The sequence below is a fragment of the Pseudophryne corroboree genome, chromosome 2 (genome assembly GCF_028390025.1).
Source record: "Pseudophryne corroboree isolate aPseCor3 chromosome 2, aPseCor3.hap2, whole genome shotgun sequence".
Lineage (NCBI taxonomy): Eukaryota > Metazoa > Chordata > Amphibia > Anura > Myobatrachidae > Pseudophryne > Pseudophryne corroboree.
In genome coordinates, this window is record NC_086445.1 from 914,028,862 (window position 1) to 914,045,239 (window position 16,378).

The 16,378-nt window shown below is 46.7% G+C and overlaps 1 protein-coding gene across 2 annotated transcripts in view; it reads left to right on the forward strand.

Moving 5' to 3' along the window:
* Window positions 1-299: 299 nt before the first annotated feature.
* Window positions 300-16,378, forward strand: part of DPH1 (diphthamide biosynthesis 1) — a 552,655-nt gene continuing 536,576 nt past the window's right edge. Inside the window, exon 1 of one of the 2 annotated variants that reach the window (XM_063956121.1) lies at window positions 300-564. In XM_063956121.1, coding sequence (XP_063812191.1) covers window positions 438-564 — 127 coding nt within the window. In that variant the 5' untranslated portion in view covers window positions 300-437. The remainder of the gene's footprint in view (window positions 565-16,378) is intronic. The other variant, XM_063956120.1, reaches the window with a different exon arrangement.

The window sequence follows — 16,378 nt, forward strand, 5'->3', positions numbered from 1 at the left end:
GTAGACTGCAGCACTCTTCAGGGAGTCTCTGTTACTATTACAGAGAGTCTCCCTGACAATCAGGGAGAGTTGCCAATGGTACTGTATGCCCAATTCTAAAACCGTCCCATCCACTTTTCTAAGGAGTTCATTATTTACTAGTAAATCACTACTTGAGAAAAGCTATTTCACAGAAAAATGTGTTGTATATAAATCGATTCATTAAAAAGTGTACGAACTGCACGAATAAAAATATAATGACAGGTCCGTTCAACCCAATGTTATGAGAGCAGCAGAGCAGTTAGAAGAATGGGGACGGTTGTGTCTATGTTGTGGGACACACACCTCACGTGGCTGTGCAGCGGCTTCCCATCGATTACTCCGCGCGCAGCCCCGCTGTCAGTCTGAGATTGATTCACACGGCCTTTTTGGACACACGTGGGTCTCCAGCTGCTAATATGGCGGAAGTGGCAGTGCCAGCAGGACAGGCTGCTATGGGAACGGGGCCTGAGCCGGGCACAGAGGAGCGGGCTGGAAGGGGACCCGGACTCGCCCATGGAGCATTGACAGCAGCAGTAAAAGCAGGTGGGAAATCTGCCTGTCACATTGTGTGTGTGTGTGTGCTGATTCAGCCATAACATATGCAGCCCGCCTCAAGAGAGCAGCTATGACATATCACCCTCCATCTGCTGATATTGTGCAGAATTGCCATGTGAGTAACACTCCGGCTCTGACATTCGCAGGTGGCCTACACATAAGCCGTAGGAAGACCCTGGCGCGATGCAGCGTGTGTGGTTCCTTAATACATTGCTGGCTCGTAATCAGCGTCTGTGGCATTTAAGGAGAGAAAAAGCATTTGGGAGACATTAATTGGAACTGATGCACAGGTAGTGATGCTGAGGGGGCCCTGCAGCCGGTCCCAGGCTTGCTTTAGTTCTATTCACCGAGTTCCAAAGCATCCAGCCAGACATGTCAAACTAATGGTCATCCAGATGTTGTGAAACTACAAGTTCCAGCATGCTTTACAAGCTGATCAGTGGAAAAAGCTGGCAAAGCATGCTGGGGCTTGTAGTTTCACAACAGCTGGAGGTCCACAAGTTTGACATGCTTGAGATTCCAGACCATAGCGATCTGTTCAAGCAGTTATTGTGAGCTGTGCATTCATTTTCATAATGCTATAGGTTGGTTCAGTGCTTCTCTTACCCTATATCCTCAGTAGCTGTGATAAAGGGGCTTATTTACCCATGACAGCATGATGTCACGTCTGCTGGGGGCATAGTGTGTCAGCACTGGGTGCCTCTGACCCTTGCCATCTCAGACTAGCCATAGCCTTACAAACACATGCTATATTCAAATAGTTTTTTATTTTTCTTCTCCAAAAATATATTCATTATTTATTTGTATTTTACTTTTCATTTTTGTAATGACCCTGCAGTGCAGGGCCTGCACCCAGGGCCGTCAAGAGGTCTGCTCCTCTCATTCCCCCATTCTGAACCTAGAAATCAGAGGCCATGCTCCAGGCGCAGTGCGTATGAGTGATCCAGCAATACCGGATGACGCATACTCAAAATGCACCCCAACTAGGCCGTCATGTAGTTAGTATTGCTCAGCTGTCCCAACTTTTTTTTTTTTTTTTAAGTTGCCATGAAAAATAATTGTGGTGATAGCAAATGGCTTTTTTGTGGCTATTTGATAAATGTCTCTATTGGAAATGATTTACTAAAAAAAAATAGGAATCTACTGTATGTGATGAATAAGAAGTAATTATTTTCTGCATTAAATATTTCTTCCATGATTATGTAAAAGTATCCAGTGTTAATGGTTTTTACTCAAATGACAAAAAAACAAGACATAGTTGGAATGCATGTCACACAGTTGGTTGGAGTGCTAGCTCTGTTTCAGCTAGACAAGTGTAAGCTTTGCCAGTGCTTAAATTACGCCAAGTTGGCCGACACATTGCAGCAAACGGAGAGCGGCATTCCCTTGATTCACGGGGTCGTGTGGGGGTATGTTTGCAGAAGTGCAGGTTTATAGAAGTGAAAATGTTGCCTATGGCAACCAATCAGATTCTAGCTGTTATCTTCTAGATCAGACATTCCCAACCACGGTCCTCAAGGCACACCAACAGTGCAGGTTTTAGTGATAGTCAGGCTTCAGCACAGATGGTTAAATCAAAATAACTGAGCTACTAATTAAGTGACCTGTGCTGAAGCCTGGATATCACTAAAACCTGCACTGTTAGTGTGCCTTGAGGACCGTGGGTGGGAATGCCTGTTCTAGATGATGCTAGATAAATGAAAAAGTAGAATTCGGTTGCTATGTGTAATAAAAAAATATATATATACTTTGTATCACTCTTAGCTGCATCCAGTAGGGCCCAGGTGCTCGCCCCGATGTACATACACCACAGCATACCGTAGAGAGGGCAGGCGGCACTTACAGGACTTCACAACAGCTGGATCACAGATCAACGTTTCGATTTTAATAAATAATCATCCGGATCAAACGACAGATCACGGGGGCCGGCCGCCTTCTGATGACGCCGGCGACGCACGCACACCAGCATGTCCTGGCTGCACAGCTCCCCGTTGCCTAGCAATGCTAGAATACAAATAAACAAAACGTGCAACACATTTAGAATACAAAAGCAGAACTTGGCACTGACAAAAAATATATGCATATGAAAGTACACTTAAACAGTACGAGTAATTTAGCAGCATATGGCCAATCACAATAAGACACATAGTGGGTTATATTATATATCAAAAATAACGCACTTATCAATGACTTCAAAAACAAATGCTAGAACCATTCTTCGTGACTCTAAAGGCCCGTACACACTGGTCGATGTATCGGCCGTTCTCTTGAACGGCCGATACATCGCGGGACCGTCGGCCAGTGTGTACGGGCGATACGTCTGTGAACTCCGTCGTTCACAGACGTATCGCGTCGGCCGCGCAGCACAGCCGACAGCCAATATATCTAACGATATATTGGCCCGTCGCTGTGTGTGTACGGGGCGGTCGTCTGACCGCCCGTACACATGCTGCGGTGGCCGGCGGTGATTGACAGGTGAACTGGGCGGGCGCGAGCGCCCGCCCGCCCAGTTCATGACGTCAGTCCCCCGACGGATCGGGCTGTGTGTATGCACAGCACACTGCCCGATCCGTACATAGATATATCTGCAGATCAATTGATCTGCAGATATATCTACTAGTGTGTACCCACCTTAATGCTGGGTACACACTGGCAGATATATTGGCCAATCAGTTGGTTATCCAATATATCTTTTGCTGATCTGCAGGTGTGTACAAGCAATATGTCTGTGCAAGACGTCTTTCACAGATATATTGCATCTGCTGTGCAACACAGCACATGGCCAATATATCTGCAGATATATTAGTGCATCTTTCAGTGTGTATGAACAATCCCCATCTGCATATATAGCTCCGGATAGATTTAACAGCAGATATATCTTTAAGATATATTGGTGCATCTTTCTGTGTGTATGAACAACCGCCATCTGCAGATATATCTGCAGATCGATTGAACTGTAGATATATCTGCCAGTGTGTACCCAGCTTAAGGCAGTATTGCAAGCATCTATTACAAAAAGCAATTAAGACTAAAATTCTCATTTAATCCATGAGGGGATACAGAATTAAGGCGATGTATCTACCTGGCCTCACATTGTGACAGGGCTCTATCCTTGTCACCACCCCGTAATTTTTTCTCCACCTGCTCAGTAATTTTGTAACGTAACGTGGCCAATCCGTGCTTATATTCTCTAAAGTGGCGTGCCACTGGCTGTTCCTGTGACATTCAATAGTTTGTGTTTTTTAATTGTGAAGATTGACCCGGGCAAGACGGGTTTAGCAACGTAGCATGGCTAAACTCAACCAAAGTGCTGGGCATGGCACAAAAAATGCTAATTGGGTGCCCAAACAGGTCACTTTTCGCACATTTCAGCTCACCAGTAAGGGGGGCTGTGGAGAGAAACAACTGAATCACCCCGTAATTGTCTACTTCTACATCTGGAATCCACCGTATTAATGTTTGTAATATGGTATCTGACATCTGAAAGAATAATCGTGGATTCCACAGGAGCAAACATTCCTGATTCCCTAATACAAATCATGTTTTTGCAAACACAACTGAACATTATGCAAAATAAGTGTCACATCATTAGCACTGGGCAGGGTTTCTGCACTACCTTCCCCAGTTCCTTCAGGGGGATACCCTATTGATCACAGGTGCCTGAATATCAGCTGGCTATAACTGAGAAAGTTGGCGGCTGGCCTGACAGTGCCAATTTATTGCTTGGCATCATATGACATTCATATGCTTTCCACATAGCCACTTAAAGTGGGGAGGACACAAGGCAGATGCTTTAGCCTGGACACCCATTTTTTGAATAAGGGATTTCCATTCTTAACCCTTTCTCCTTTTTCTTCAGGTGTTAGCAGCAGTTTTTGATGATTCTCACTGCTATACTACAGCTGAAGCCCCCTTAATCTGACGGCATACAGGCAGATCTGTTGATAGACTATAACATGGCGTAGGTTGATGACATCAACTGCAACACCATGGCCAACTGTCATCAGTTCCGTATACAGCCATAGCCAAAAGTTTTGAGAATGACACAAGTATTGGTTTTCACAAACTTTGCTGCTTCAGTGTTTTTAGACCTTTTTGTCAGATGTTACTATGGTGTACTGAAGTAAAATGACAAGCATTTCATAAGTGTCAAAGTCTTTTATTGACAATTACATTAAGTTTATGCAAAGAGTCAATGGGGCAGATGTATTAACCTGGAGAAGGCATAAGGAAGTGATAAACCAGTGATATGTGCAAAGTGATAAAGGCACCAGCCAATCAGCTCCAGTATGTAAATTAACAGTTAGGATCTGATTGGCTGGTGCCTTTATCACCTTGCACATATCACTGGTTTATCACTTTTTTTATGCCTACTCCAGGTTAATACATCTGCCCCAGTATTTGCAGTGTTGACCCTTCTTTTTCAAGACCACTGCAATTCGCCTCGGCATGCTGTCAATCAGCTTCTGGGCCACTTACTGACTGATGGCTGCCCATTCTTGCTTAATCAATACTTAGAGTTTGTCAGAATTTGTGTTTTTTTGTTTGTCCACCCGCCTCTTGAGGATTGACCACAAGTTCTCAATGGGATTGAGGTCTGGGGAGTTTCCTGGCCATGGACCCAAAATTGTGATGTTTCATTTCCCGAGTTACTTCGTTATCACTTTAGCCTTTATGGAAAGGTGCGCCATCATTCTGGAAATGACATTGTTCGTCACCACACTTTTCTTGGATGGTTGGGAGAAGTTGCTCTTGGAGGATGTTTTGGTACCGTTCTTTATTCATGGCTGTGTTCTTAGGCAAAATTGTGAGTGATCCCACTCCCTTGGCTGAGAAGCAACCCCACACATGAATGGTCTCAGAATGCTTTACTGTTGGCATGACACAGGACTGATGGAAGTGCTCACCTTTCCTTCTGGCCTTCTGATATGTCGTTTGAATTTGTGTAGCTGACCCATACATCACAGAGAATCGCATATAATATATAGTATAAGGATGTTGTTGTGATATATATATATATATATATATATATATATACACATACATACATACATACATACATACATACATACATACATACATACATACATACCCAACCAACTGGACTTACACTCGGGGATTCGGAATTACAAACCACTGATCGTGTGCGGAATCTTGGCGTTGTCCTGGATGGTGGCTTGACACTTAAACATCAGATATCAGCCACAATCAAATCCTCATTCTCTCAACTGAGGAACATAGCCAGAATCAAGCACTTAATTCCCTCAGATGATCTGCCAAAAGTCATCCACGCATTTGTATCATCTCGATTAGACTAGTGTAATGCCCTCTACCTTGGTCTCCCAGCAAAAGAATTGCACCGCTTACAGCTGGTGCAAAACACAGCTGCCAGGCTGTTAACCAACCAGCCCCGTTCTAGCCACATAACACCCATACTCTACTCCCTTCACTGGCAGCCTGTAAGATGGCGAATCATTTTCAAGATTGGCTTACTGAGTTTCAAAGCACTACATGACCAGGGCCCAAGGTACCTGAAGCAGCTACTGACCCCATGCTGCCCCACTCGATTACTGCAATCTGTAGATGAAGGACTTTTAGCAGTACCTAGAATCTCCCGTAATTCATCTGGGGGTCAAGCTTTTAGTCATGCGGCTCCGACTCTATGGAACTCACTTCCCCGCACAGTGTGAGATGCCCCAACTATAGAATCCTTCGAAAGTAGACTCAAGACTTTCCTGTTTACTCAAGCATTCCCATAATTGTCCCTTTTAGTATCTCCATGCTTCTGTATTTTATGAAAATCTGTTCTGTACTTCATTATTTTCTGTACTATATTATGCTATGTATCTGTTAAGCACCTTGAGTCCTATTGGAGAAAGAGTGCTATATAAAATTATGTATAAAATATGTGTATATATGTATAATTTTTTTTTTTAACAATTGTTTCTCTAACGTCCTAAGTGGATGCTGGGGACTCCGTCAGGACCATGGGGTTTAGCGGCTCCGCAGGAGACAGGGCACAATAATAAAAGCTTTAGGATCAGGTGGTGTGCACTGGCTCCTCCCCCTATGACCCTCCTCCAAGCCTCAGTTAGATCTTTGTGCCCGGCCGAGAAGGGTGCAATCTAGGTGGCTCTCCTGAGCTGCTTAGAATAAAAGTTTAATTTAGGTTTTTTATTTTCAGTGAGTCCTGCTGGCAACAGGCTCACTGCTACGAGGGACTTAGGGGAGAGAAGTAAACTCACCTGCGTGCAGGATGGATTTGCTTCTTAGGCTACTGGACACCATTAGCTCCAGAGGGAGTCGGAACACAGGTCTCACCCTGGGGTTCGTCCCGGAGCCGTGCCGCCGACCCCCCTTGCAGATGACGAAGTTGAAGAGGTCCAGAGGTCCAGAAACAGGCGGCAGAAGACTTTCAGTCTTCATAAGGTAGCGCACAGCACTGCAGCTGTGCGCCATTGTTGTCAGCACACTTCATACCAGCGGTCACTGAGGGTGCAGGGCGCTGGGGGGGGCGCCCTGGGCAGCAATGTATTATACCTTTTTTATGGCTAAAATACATCACATATAGCCCTTGAGGCTATATGGATGTATTTAACCCCTGCCAGATCTCACAAACTCCGGGAGAAGAGCCCGCCGTTTTAGGGGGCGGGGCCTGTTCTCCTCAGCTCACGGCGCCATTTTCCTGCTCAGCTCTGCTGTGAGGAAGGCTCCCAGGCTCTCCCCTGCACTGCACTACAGAAACAGGGTTAAAACAGAGAGGGGGGGCACTTATTTGGCGATATGATTACATATGTGAAAATGCTATAAGGGAAAACACTTGTATAAGGGGTTGTCCCTGTATAATTATAGCGTTTTTGGTGTGTGCTGGCAAACTCTACCTCTGTCTCCCCAAAGGGCTAGTGGGGTCCTGTCCTCTATCAGAGCATTCCCTATGTGTGTGCTGTGTGTCGGTGCGTGTGTGTCGACATGTAGGAGGACGATGTTGGTGAGGAGGCGGAGCAAATTGCCTGTATTGGTGATGTCACTCTCTAGGGAGTCGACACCGGAATGGATGGCTTATTTAGGTATTACGTGATAATGTCAACACGATGCAAGGTCGGTTGACGACATGAGACGGCCGGCAAACAAATTAGTACCGGTCCAGGCGTCTCAGACACCGTCAGGGGCTTGTAAAAACGCCCATTTACCTCAGTTGGTCGACACAGACACAGACACGGACACTGACTTCAGTGTCGACGGTGAAGAAACAAACGTATTTTCCTTTAGGGCCACACGTTACATGTTAAGGGCAATGAAGGAGGTGTTACATATTTCTGATACTACAAGTACCACAAATAAGGGTATTATGTAGGGTGGGAATAATCTACTTGTAGTTTTTCCTGAATCAGATAAATTAAAGTGTGTGATGATACGTGGGTTTCCTCCGATAGAAAATTATTGGAGGTATACCTTTTCCCGCCAGAAGTGAGGGCGAGTTGGGAAACACACCTTAGGGTGGATAAGGCGCTCACACGCTTATAAAAACAAGTGGCGTTACCGTCTCCAGATACGGCCGCCCTCAAAGAGCCAGCTGATAGGAAGCTGAAAAATATCCTAAAAAGTATATACACACATACTGGTGTTATACTACGACCAGCAATCGCCTCAGCCTGGATGTGCAGCGCTGGGGGGGCTTGGTCGGTTTTCCTGACTGAAAATATTGATACCCTTGACAGGAACAATATTTTATTGACTATAGAGCATTTTAAGGATGCATTTCTATATATGCGAGATGCGCAGAGGGATATTTGCATTCTGGCATCAAGAGTAGATGTGATGTCCATATCTGCCAGATGATGTTTATAGACACGACAGTGGTCAGGTGATGCAGATTCCAGACGGCACATGGAAGTATTGCCGTATAAAGGGGTGGTCCATCGGACCTGGTGGCCATGGCAACAGCTGGAAAATCCACTTTTGTTACCCCAAGTCACATCTCAGCAGAAAAGGACACAGTCTTTTCAGTCTCAGTCCTTTCGTACCCATAAAGGCAGGCGGGCAAAAGGCCAGTCAATCTGCCCAGGGTTAGAGGAAAGGGAAGAAGACTGCAGCAGGCAGCCCATTCCCAGGAACAGAAGTCCTCCACAGCTTCTGCCAAGTCCGCAGCATGACGCTGGGGCCATACAAGCGGACTCAGGTGCGGTGGGGGGTCATCTCAAGAGTTTCAGCACGCAGTGGGCTCACTCGCAAGTGGACTCCTGGATCCTACACGTAGTATCCCAGGTGTACATTGGAAATTCGAGACGTCTTCCCCTCACAAGTTCCTGAAGTCTGCTTTACCAACGTCTCCCTCCGACAGGGAGGCAGTATTGGGAAAAAAATTCACAGGCTGTATTCCCAGCAGGTGATAATCAAAGTACCCCTCCTACAACAAGGGAAGGGGTATTATTCCACACTATATTGTGGTACTGAAGCCAAACGGCTCGGTGAGATCTAAAAGATTTGAACAATTACATACAAGGGTTCAAATCAAGATGGAGTCACTCAGAGCAGTGATAGCGAACCAGGACGATATGGTGTCACTGGATATCAGGGACGCTTACCTACATGTCCAAATTTTGCCCTTCTCACCAAGGGTATCTCAGGTTCGTGGTACAGAACTGTCACTATCAGTTCAGACGCTGCCGTTTGGATTGTCCACGGCACCCCGGGTCTTTACCATGGTAATGGCTGAAATGATGATTCTTCCTAAAAGAAATATGGACGCTTTCCTGATAAGGGCAAGGTCCAGAGAACAGTTGGCGGTCGGAGTAGCACTATCTCAAGTAGTTCTACGACAGCACGAGTGGATTCTAAATATTCCAAAATCGCAGCTTTTTCCGACGACACGTCTAATGTTCCTAGGAATGATTCTGGACACAGTCCAGAAAAGGATGTTTTCTCCCGGAGAAGAAGACCAGGGAGTTATCCGAGCTAGTCGGGAACCTCCTAAAACCAGGAAAAGTATCAGTGCATCATTGCACAAGGGTCCTGTGAAAAATGGTGGTTTCTTACAAAGCGATCCCATTCCGTAGATTTCACGCAAGAACCTTTCAGTGGAATCTGCTGGGAAAATGGTCCTGATCGCATCTTCAGATGCATCAGCGGATAACCCTGTCTCCAAGGACAAGGGTGTTTTCTTCTGCGGTGGCTGCAGAGTGCTCATCTATGAAAGGGCCGCAGATTCGACATTCAGGACTGGGTCCTGGTGACCACGGATGCCAGCCTGAGTGGCTGGGGAGCAGTCACACAAGGAAAAAATTTCCAGGGAGTGTGATCAAGTCTGGAGACTTCTCTCCACATAAATATACTGGAGCTAAGGGCAATTTACAAGGCTCTAAGCTTAGCAAGACCTCTGCTTCAAGGTCAGCCGGTATTGATCCAGTGGGACAACATCACGGCAGTCGCCCACGTAAACAGACAGGGCGGCACATGAAGCAGGAGGGAAATGGCAGAAACTGCAAGGATTCTTCGCTGGGCGAAAAATCATGTGATAACACTCTCAGCAGTGTTAATTCCGGGAGTGGAAAACTGGGAAGCAGATTTCCTCAGCAGGCATAACCTCCACCCGGGAGAGTGGGGACTTCAGCGGGAAGTCTTCCACATGATTGTAAACCGTTGGGAAAAACCAAAGGTGGACATGATGGCGTCCCGCCTGAACAAAAAACTAGACAAATATTGCGCCAGGTCAAGGGACCCTCAGGCAATAGCGGTGGACGCTCTGGTAACACTGTGGGTGTACCAGTCAGGGTATGTGTTCCCTCCTATGCATCTCATACCAAAAGTACTGAGAATCATAAGAAGGAGATGAGTAAGAACGATACTCGTGGTTCCGGATGGGTCAAGAAGGACTTGGTACCCGGAACTTCAAGAGATGCTCACGGAAGAACCGTGGCCTCTACCTTTAAGAAAGGACCTGCTCCAGCAGGGGCCTTGTCTGTTCCAAGACTTACCGCGGCTGCGTTTGACGGCATGGCAGTTGAACGCCGGATCCTGAAAGGGCATTCCAGATGAAGTCATCTCTACCCTGGTCGAAGCCAGGAAGGATGTAACCGCAAAACATTTTCACCGCATTTGGCGAAAATATGTTGCGTGGTGTGAGGCCAAGAAGGTCCCTACAGAGGAATTCCAACTGGGTCGTTTCCTACATTTCCTGAAAACAGGACTGTCTATGGGCCTAAAATTAGGGTCCATTAAGGTTCAAATTTCGACCCTGTCAAATTTCTTCCAGAAAGAACTGGCTTCAGTGCCTGAAGTTCAGACGTTTGTAAAAGGGGTACTGCATATACAGCCTCCTTTTGTGCCCCCAGTGGCACCTTGGGATCTCAATGTTGTTTTGAGTTTCCTAAAGTCACATTGGTTTGATCCACTCACCACTGTGGAATTAAAAATATTTCACATGGAAGGTGAAGATTCTATTAGCCTGGCTTCAGCCAGGCGTGTGTCAGAATGGGCGGCTTTATCATATAAAAGCCCTTACTTAATTTTTCATTCTGACAGGGCAGAATTGAGGACTCGTCCTCAATTTCTCCTTAAGGTGTTTTCTGTTTTTCACATGAACCAACCTATTGTGGTACCTGCGGCTACTAGGGACTTGGAGGACTCCAAGTTACTTGACGTTGTCAGGGCCCTGAAAATATATGTTTCCAGGACGACTGGAGTCAGAAAATCTGACTCGCTGTTTAGCCTGTATGCACCCAACAAGATGGGTGTTCCTGCTTCTAAGCAGACGATTGCTCGCTGGATTTGTAGTACAATTCAGCTTGCACATTCTGTGGCAGGCTTGCCACAGCCAAAATCAGTAAAAGCCCATTCCACAAGGAAGTGGGCTCATCTTGGGCGGCTGCCCGAGGGGTCTCGGCTTTACAACTTTGCCGAGCTGCTACTTGGTCAGGGGCACACCCTGACTGAGGAGGACCTGGAGTTCTCTCATTCGGTGCTGCAGAGTCATCCGCACTCTCCCGCCCGTTTGGGAGCTTTGGTATAATCCCCATGGTCCTGACGGAGTCCCCAGCATCCACTTAGGACGTTAGAGAAAATAAGAATTTACTTACCGATAATTCTATTTCTCGTAGTCCGTAGTGGATGCTGGGCGCCCATCCCAAGTGCGGATTGTCTGCAATACTTGTACATAGTTATGGTTACAAAAATCGGGTTATTCTTGTTGTGAGCCATCTTTTCAGAGGCTCCTTCGTTGTTATCATACTGTTAACTGGGTTCAGATCACAGGTTGTACGGTGTGATTGGTGTGGCTGGTATGAGTCTTACCCGGGATTCAATATCCTTCCTTATTATGCACGCTCGTCCGGGCACAGTATCCTAACTGAGGCTTGGAGGAGGGTCATAGGGGGAGGAGCCAGTGCACACCACCTGATCCTAAAGCTTTTATTATTGTGCCCTGTCTCCTGCGGAGCCGCTAAACCCCATGGTCCTGACGGAGTCCCCAGCATCCACTACGGACTACGAGAAATAGAATTATCGGTAAGTAAATTCTTATTTTTACGGCTTTTGCAGAATGCTGAACGTTAGCAAGATCTCTATTTACTCCATACCCATAGAATGTAGGCTATTATGGCTAACTACTGGATGTCTTCAACTAGAACAACTGTCACATATTTAACTGTACAACTAGTGGCATTTTCTTTTCAAGCAACTCTTCATGGTGAATTTTTAACTCCAGTTACTGAATTCCGTTGGGAGGAATTCAATTGTTCTTCCTCACGGCTGCCACTAGATGGCGCAATTCAGTTGTTGCTCCGTTTGGGTGGAAATATCTGCAGGGGGACATATTTCAGGTAAGAAGGGGGCTATATATATTTCTCTGACGTCCTAGTGGATGCTGGGAACTCCGAAAGGACCATGGGGAATAGCGGCTCTGCAGGAGACTGGGCACAACTAAAGAAAGCTTTTAGGTCACCTGGTGTGCACTGGCTCCTCCCACTATGACCCTCCTCCAAGCCTCAGTTAGTTAGATTTTGTGCCCGGCCGAGGTTGGATGCACACTAGGGGCTCTCCTGAGCTTCTAAAAGAAAGTACAGGTTGAGTATCCCATATCCAAATATTCCGAAATACGGAATATTCCGAAATACAGACTTTTTTGAGTGAGATAGTGAAACCTTTGTTTTTTGATGGCTCAATGTACACAAACTTTGTTTAATACACAAAGTTATTAATAATATTGTATTAAATGACCTTCAGGCTGTGTGTATAAGGTGTATATGAAACATAAATTAATTGTGTGAATGTAGACACACTTTGTTTAATGCACAAAGGTATAAAAAATATTGGCTAAAATTGCCTTCAGGCTGTGTGTATAGGGTGTATATGTAACATAAATGAATTCTGTGCTTAGATTTAGGTCCCATTGCCATGATATCTCATTATGGTATGCAATTATTCCAAAATACGGAAAAATCCGATATCCAAAATACCTCTGGTCCCAAGCATTTTGGATAAGGGATACTCAACCTGTATATAATTAGGTTTTTTATTTTACAGTGAGACCTGCTGGCAACAGGCTCACTGCAGCGAGGGACTAAGGGGAGAAGAAGCGAACCTACCTGCTTGCAGCTAGCTTGGGCTTCTTAGGCTACTGGACACCATTAGCTCCAGAGGGATCGACCGCATGGAACTGGCCTTGGTGTTCGGTCCCGGAGCCGCGCCGCCGTCCCCCTTACAGAGCCAGAAGCAAGAAGAGGTCCGGAAAATCGGCGGCAGAAGACATCAGTCTTCACCAAGGTAGCGCACAGCACTGCAGCTGTGCGCCATTGCTCCTCATACACACTTCACACTCCGGTCACTGAGGGTGCAGGGCGCTAGGGGGGGGCGCCCTGAGCAGCAATAAAAACACCTTGGCTGGCAAAAATACCACAATATATAGCCCCAGAGGCTATATATGTGATAATTACCCCTGCCAGAATCCATAAAAATGCGGGAGAAAAGTCCGCGAAAAAGGGGCAGAGCTATCTCCTTCAGCACACTGGCGCCATTTCTCCTTCACAGCTCCGCTGGAAGGAAGCTCCCTGGCTCTCCCCTGCAGTCTACACTACAGAAAAGGGTAAAAAAGAGAGGGGGGGGGGCACTAAATTTAGGCGCAGTATATATAACAGCAGCTATAGGGGACATAATTCAGTTAGTCCCTGCATTATATAACGCTCTGGTGTGTGCTGGCATACTCTCACTCTGTCTCCCCAAAAGGCTTTTGTGGGTCCTGTCCTCTGTTAGAGCATTCCCTGTGTGTGTGCGGTGTGTCGGTACGGCTGTGTCGACATGTTTGATGAGGATAATGATGTGGAGGTGGAGCAGATGCCTATAGAAGGGATGTCACCCCCTGCGGGGCAGACACCTGAGTGGATGGACTTATGGAAGGAATTGCGTGCACGTGTCGACTCCTTACACAAAAAATTTGACGACATGCCAAATGCGGGACAGCCGGCTTCTCAGCTCGTGCATGTCCAGGCGTCTCAAAGGCCATCGGGGGCTCTAAAACGCCCGCTACCTCAGATGGCAGACGCGGATGTCGACACGGATACTGACACCAGTGTCGACGACGATGAGTCTAGTCTAATGTCCACTAAGGCCATTCGTTGCATGATTGAAGCAACGAAAGAGGTGTTACAAATTTCTGATATAAACCCAGGTACCACTAAAAAGGGTATTATGTTTGGGGAGAAAAAACTACCCGTAGTTTCTCTAACGTCCTAAGTGGATGCTGGGGACTCCGTCAGGACCATGGGGTTTAGCGGCTCCGCAGGAGACAGGGCACAATAATAAAAGCTTCAGGATCAGGTGGTGTGCACTGGCTCCTCCCCCCATGACCCTCCTCCAAGCCTCAGTTAGATTTTTGTGCCCGGCCGAGAAGGGTGCAATCTAGGTGGCTCTCCTGAGCTGCTTAGAATAAAAGTTTAAGTTAGGTTTTTTATTTTCAGTGAGTCCTGCTGGCAACAGGCTCACTGCTACGAGGGACTTAGGGGAGAGAAGTAAACTCACCTGCGTGCAGGATGGATTTGCTTCTTAGGCTACTGGACACCATTAGCTCCAGAGGGAGTCGGAACACAGGTCTCACCCTGGGGTTCGTCCCGGAGCCGTGCCGCCGACCCCCCTTGCAGATGCCGAAGTTGAAGAGGTCCAGAAACAGGCGGCAGAAGACTTTCAGTCTTCATAAGGTAGCGCACAGCACTGCAGCTGTGCGCCATTGTTGTCAGCACACTTCATACCAGCGGTCACTGAGGGTGCAGGGCGCTGGGGGGGGCGCCCTGGGCAGCAATGTATTATACCTTTTTTATGGCTAAAATACATCACATATAGCCCTTGAGGCTATATGGATGTATTTAACCCCTGCCAGATCTCACAAACTCCGGGAGAAGAGCCCGCCGTTTTAGGGGGCGGGGCCTATTCTCCTCAGCACACGGCGCCATTTTCCTGCTCAGCTCTGCTGTGAGGAAGGCTCCCAGGCTCTCCCCTGCACTGCACTACAGAAACAGGGTTAAAACAGAGAGGGGGGGCACTTTTTTGGCGATATGATTACATATGTGAAAATGCTATAAGGGAAAACACTTGTATAAGGGGTTGTCCCTGTATAATTATAGCGTTTTTGGTGTGTGCTGGCAAACTCTCCCTCTGTCTCCCCAAAGGGCTAGTGGGGTCCTGTCCTCTATCAGAGCATTCCCTGTGTGTGTGCTGTGTGTCGGTACGTGTGTGTCGACATGTAGGAGGACGATGTTGGTGAGGAGGCGGAGCAAATTGCCTGTATTGGTGATGTCACTCTCTAGGGAGTCGACACCGGAATGGATGGCTTATTTAGGAATGACGTGATAATGTCAACACGATGCAAGGTCGGTTGACGACATGAGACGGCCGGCAAACAAATTAGTACCTGTCCAGGCGTCTCAGATGCCGTCAGGGGCTTGTAAAAACGCCCATTTACCTCAGTTGGTCGACACAGACACAGACACGGACACTGACTTCAGTGTCGACGGTGAAGAAACAAACGTATTTTCCTTTAGGGCCACACGTTACATGTTAAGGGCAATGAAGGAGGTGTTACATATTTCTGATACTACAAGTACCACAAATAAGGGTATTATGTAGGGTGGGAATAATCTACTTGTAGTTTTTCCTGAATCAGATAAATTAAAGTGTGTGATGATACGTGGGTTTCCTCCGATAGAAAATTATTGGAGGTATACCCTTTCCCGCCAGAAGTGAGGGCGAGTTGGGAAACACACCTTAGAGTGGATAAGGCGCTCACACGCTTATAAAAACAAGTGGCGTTACCGTCTCCAGATACGGCCGCCCTCAAAGAGCCAGCTGATAGGAAGCTGAAAAATATCCTAAAAAGTATATACACACATACTGGTGTTATACTACGACCAGCAATCGCCTCAGCCTGGATGTGCAGCGCTGGGGGGGCTTGGTCGGATTTCCTGACTGAAAATATTGATACCCTTGACAGGAACAATATTTTATTGACTATAGAGCATTTTAAGGATGCAATTCTATATATGCGAGATGCGCATTCTGGCATCAAGAGTAGATGTGATGTCCATATCTGCCAGACGATGTTTATAGACATGACAGTGGTCAGGTGATGCAGATTCCAGACGGCACATGGAAGTATTGCCGTATAAAGGGGCGGTCCATCGGACCTGGTGGCCATGGCAACAGCTGGAAAATCCACTTTTGTTACCCCAAGTCACATCTCAGCAGAAAAGGACACAGTCTTTTCAGTCTCAGTCCTTTCGTACCCATAAAGGCAGGCGGGCAAAAGGCCAGTCATATC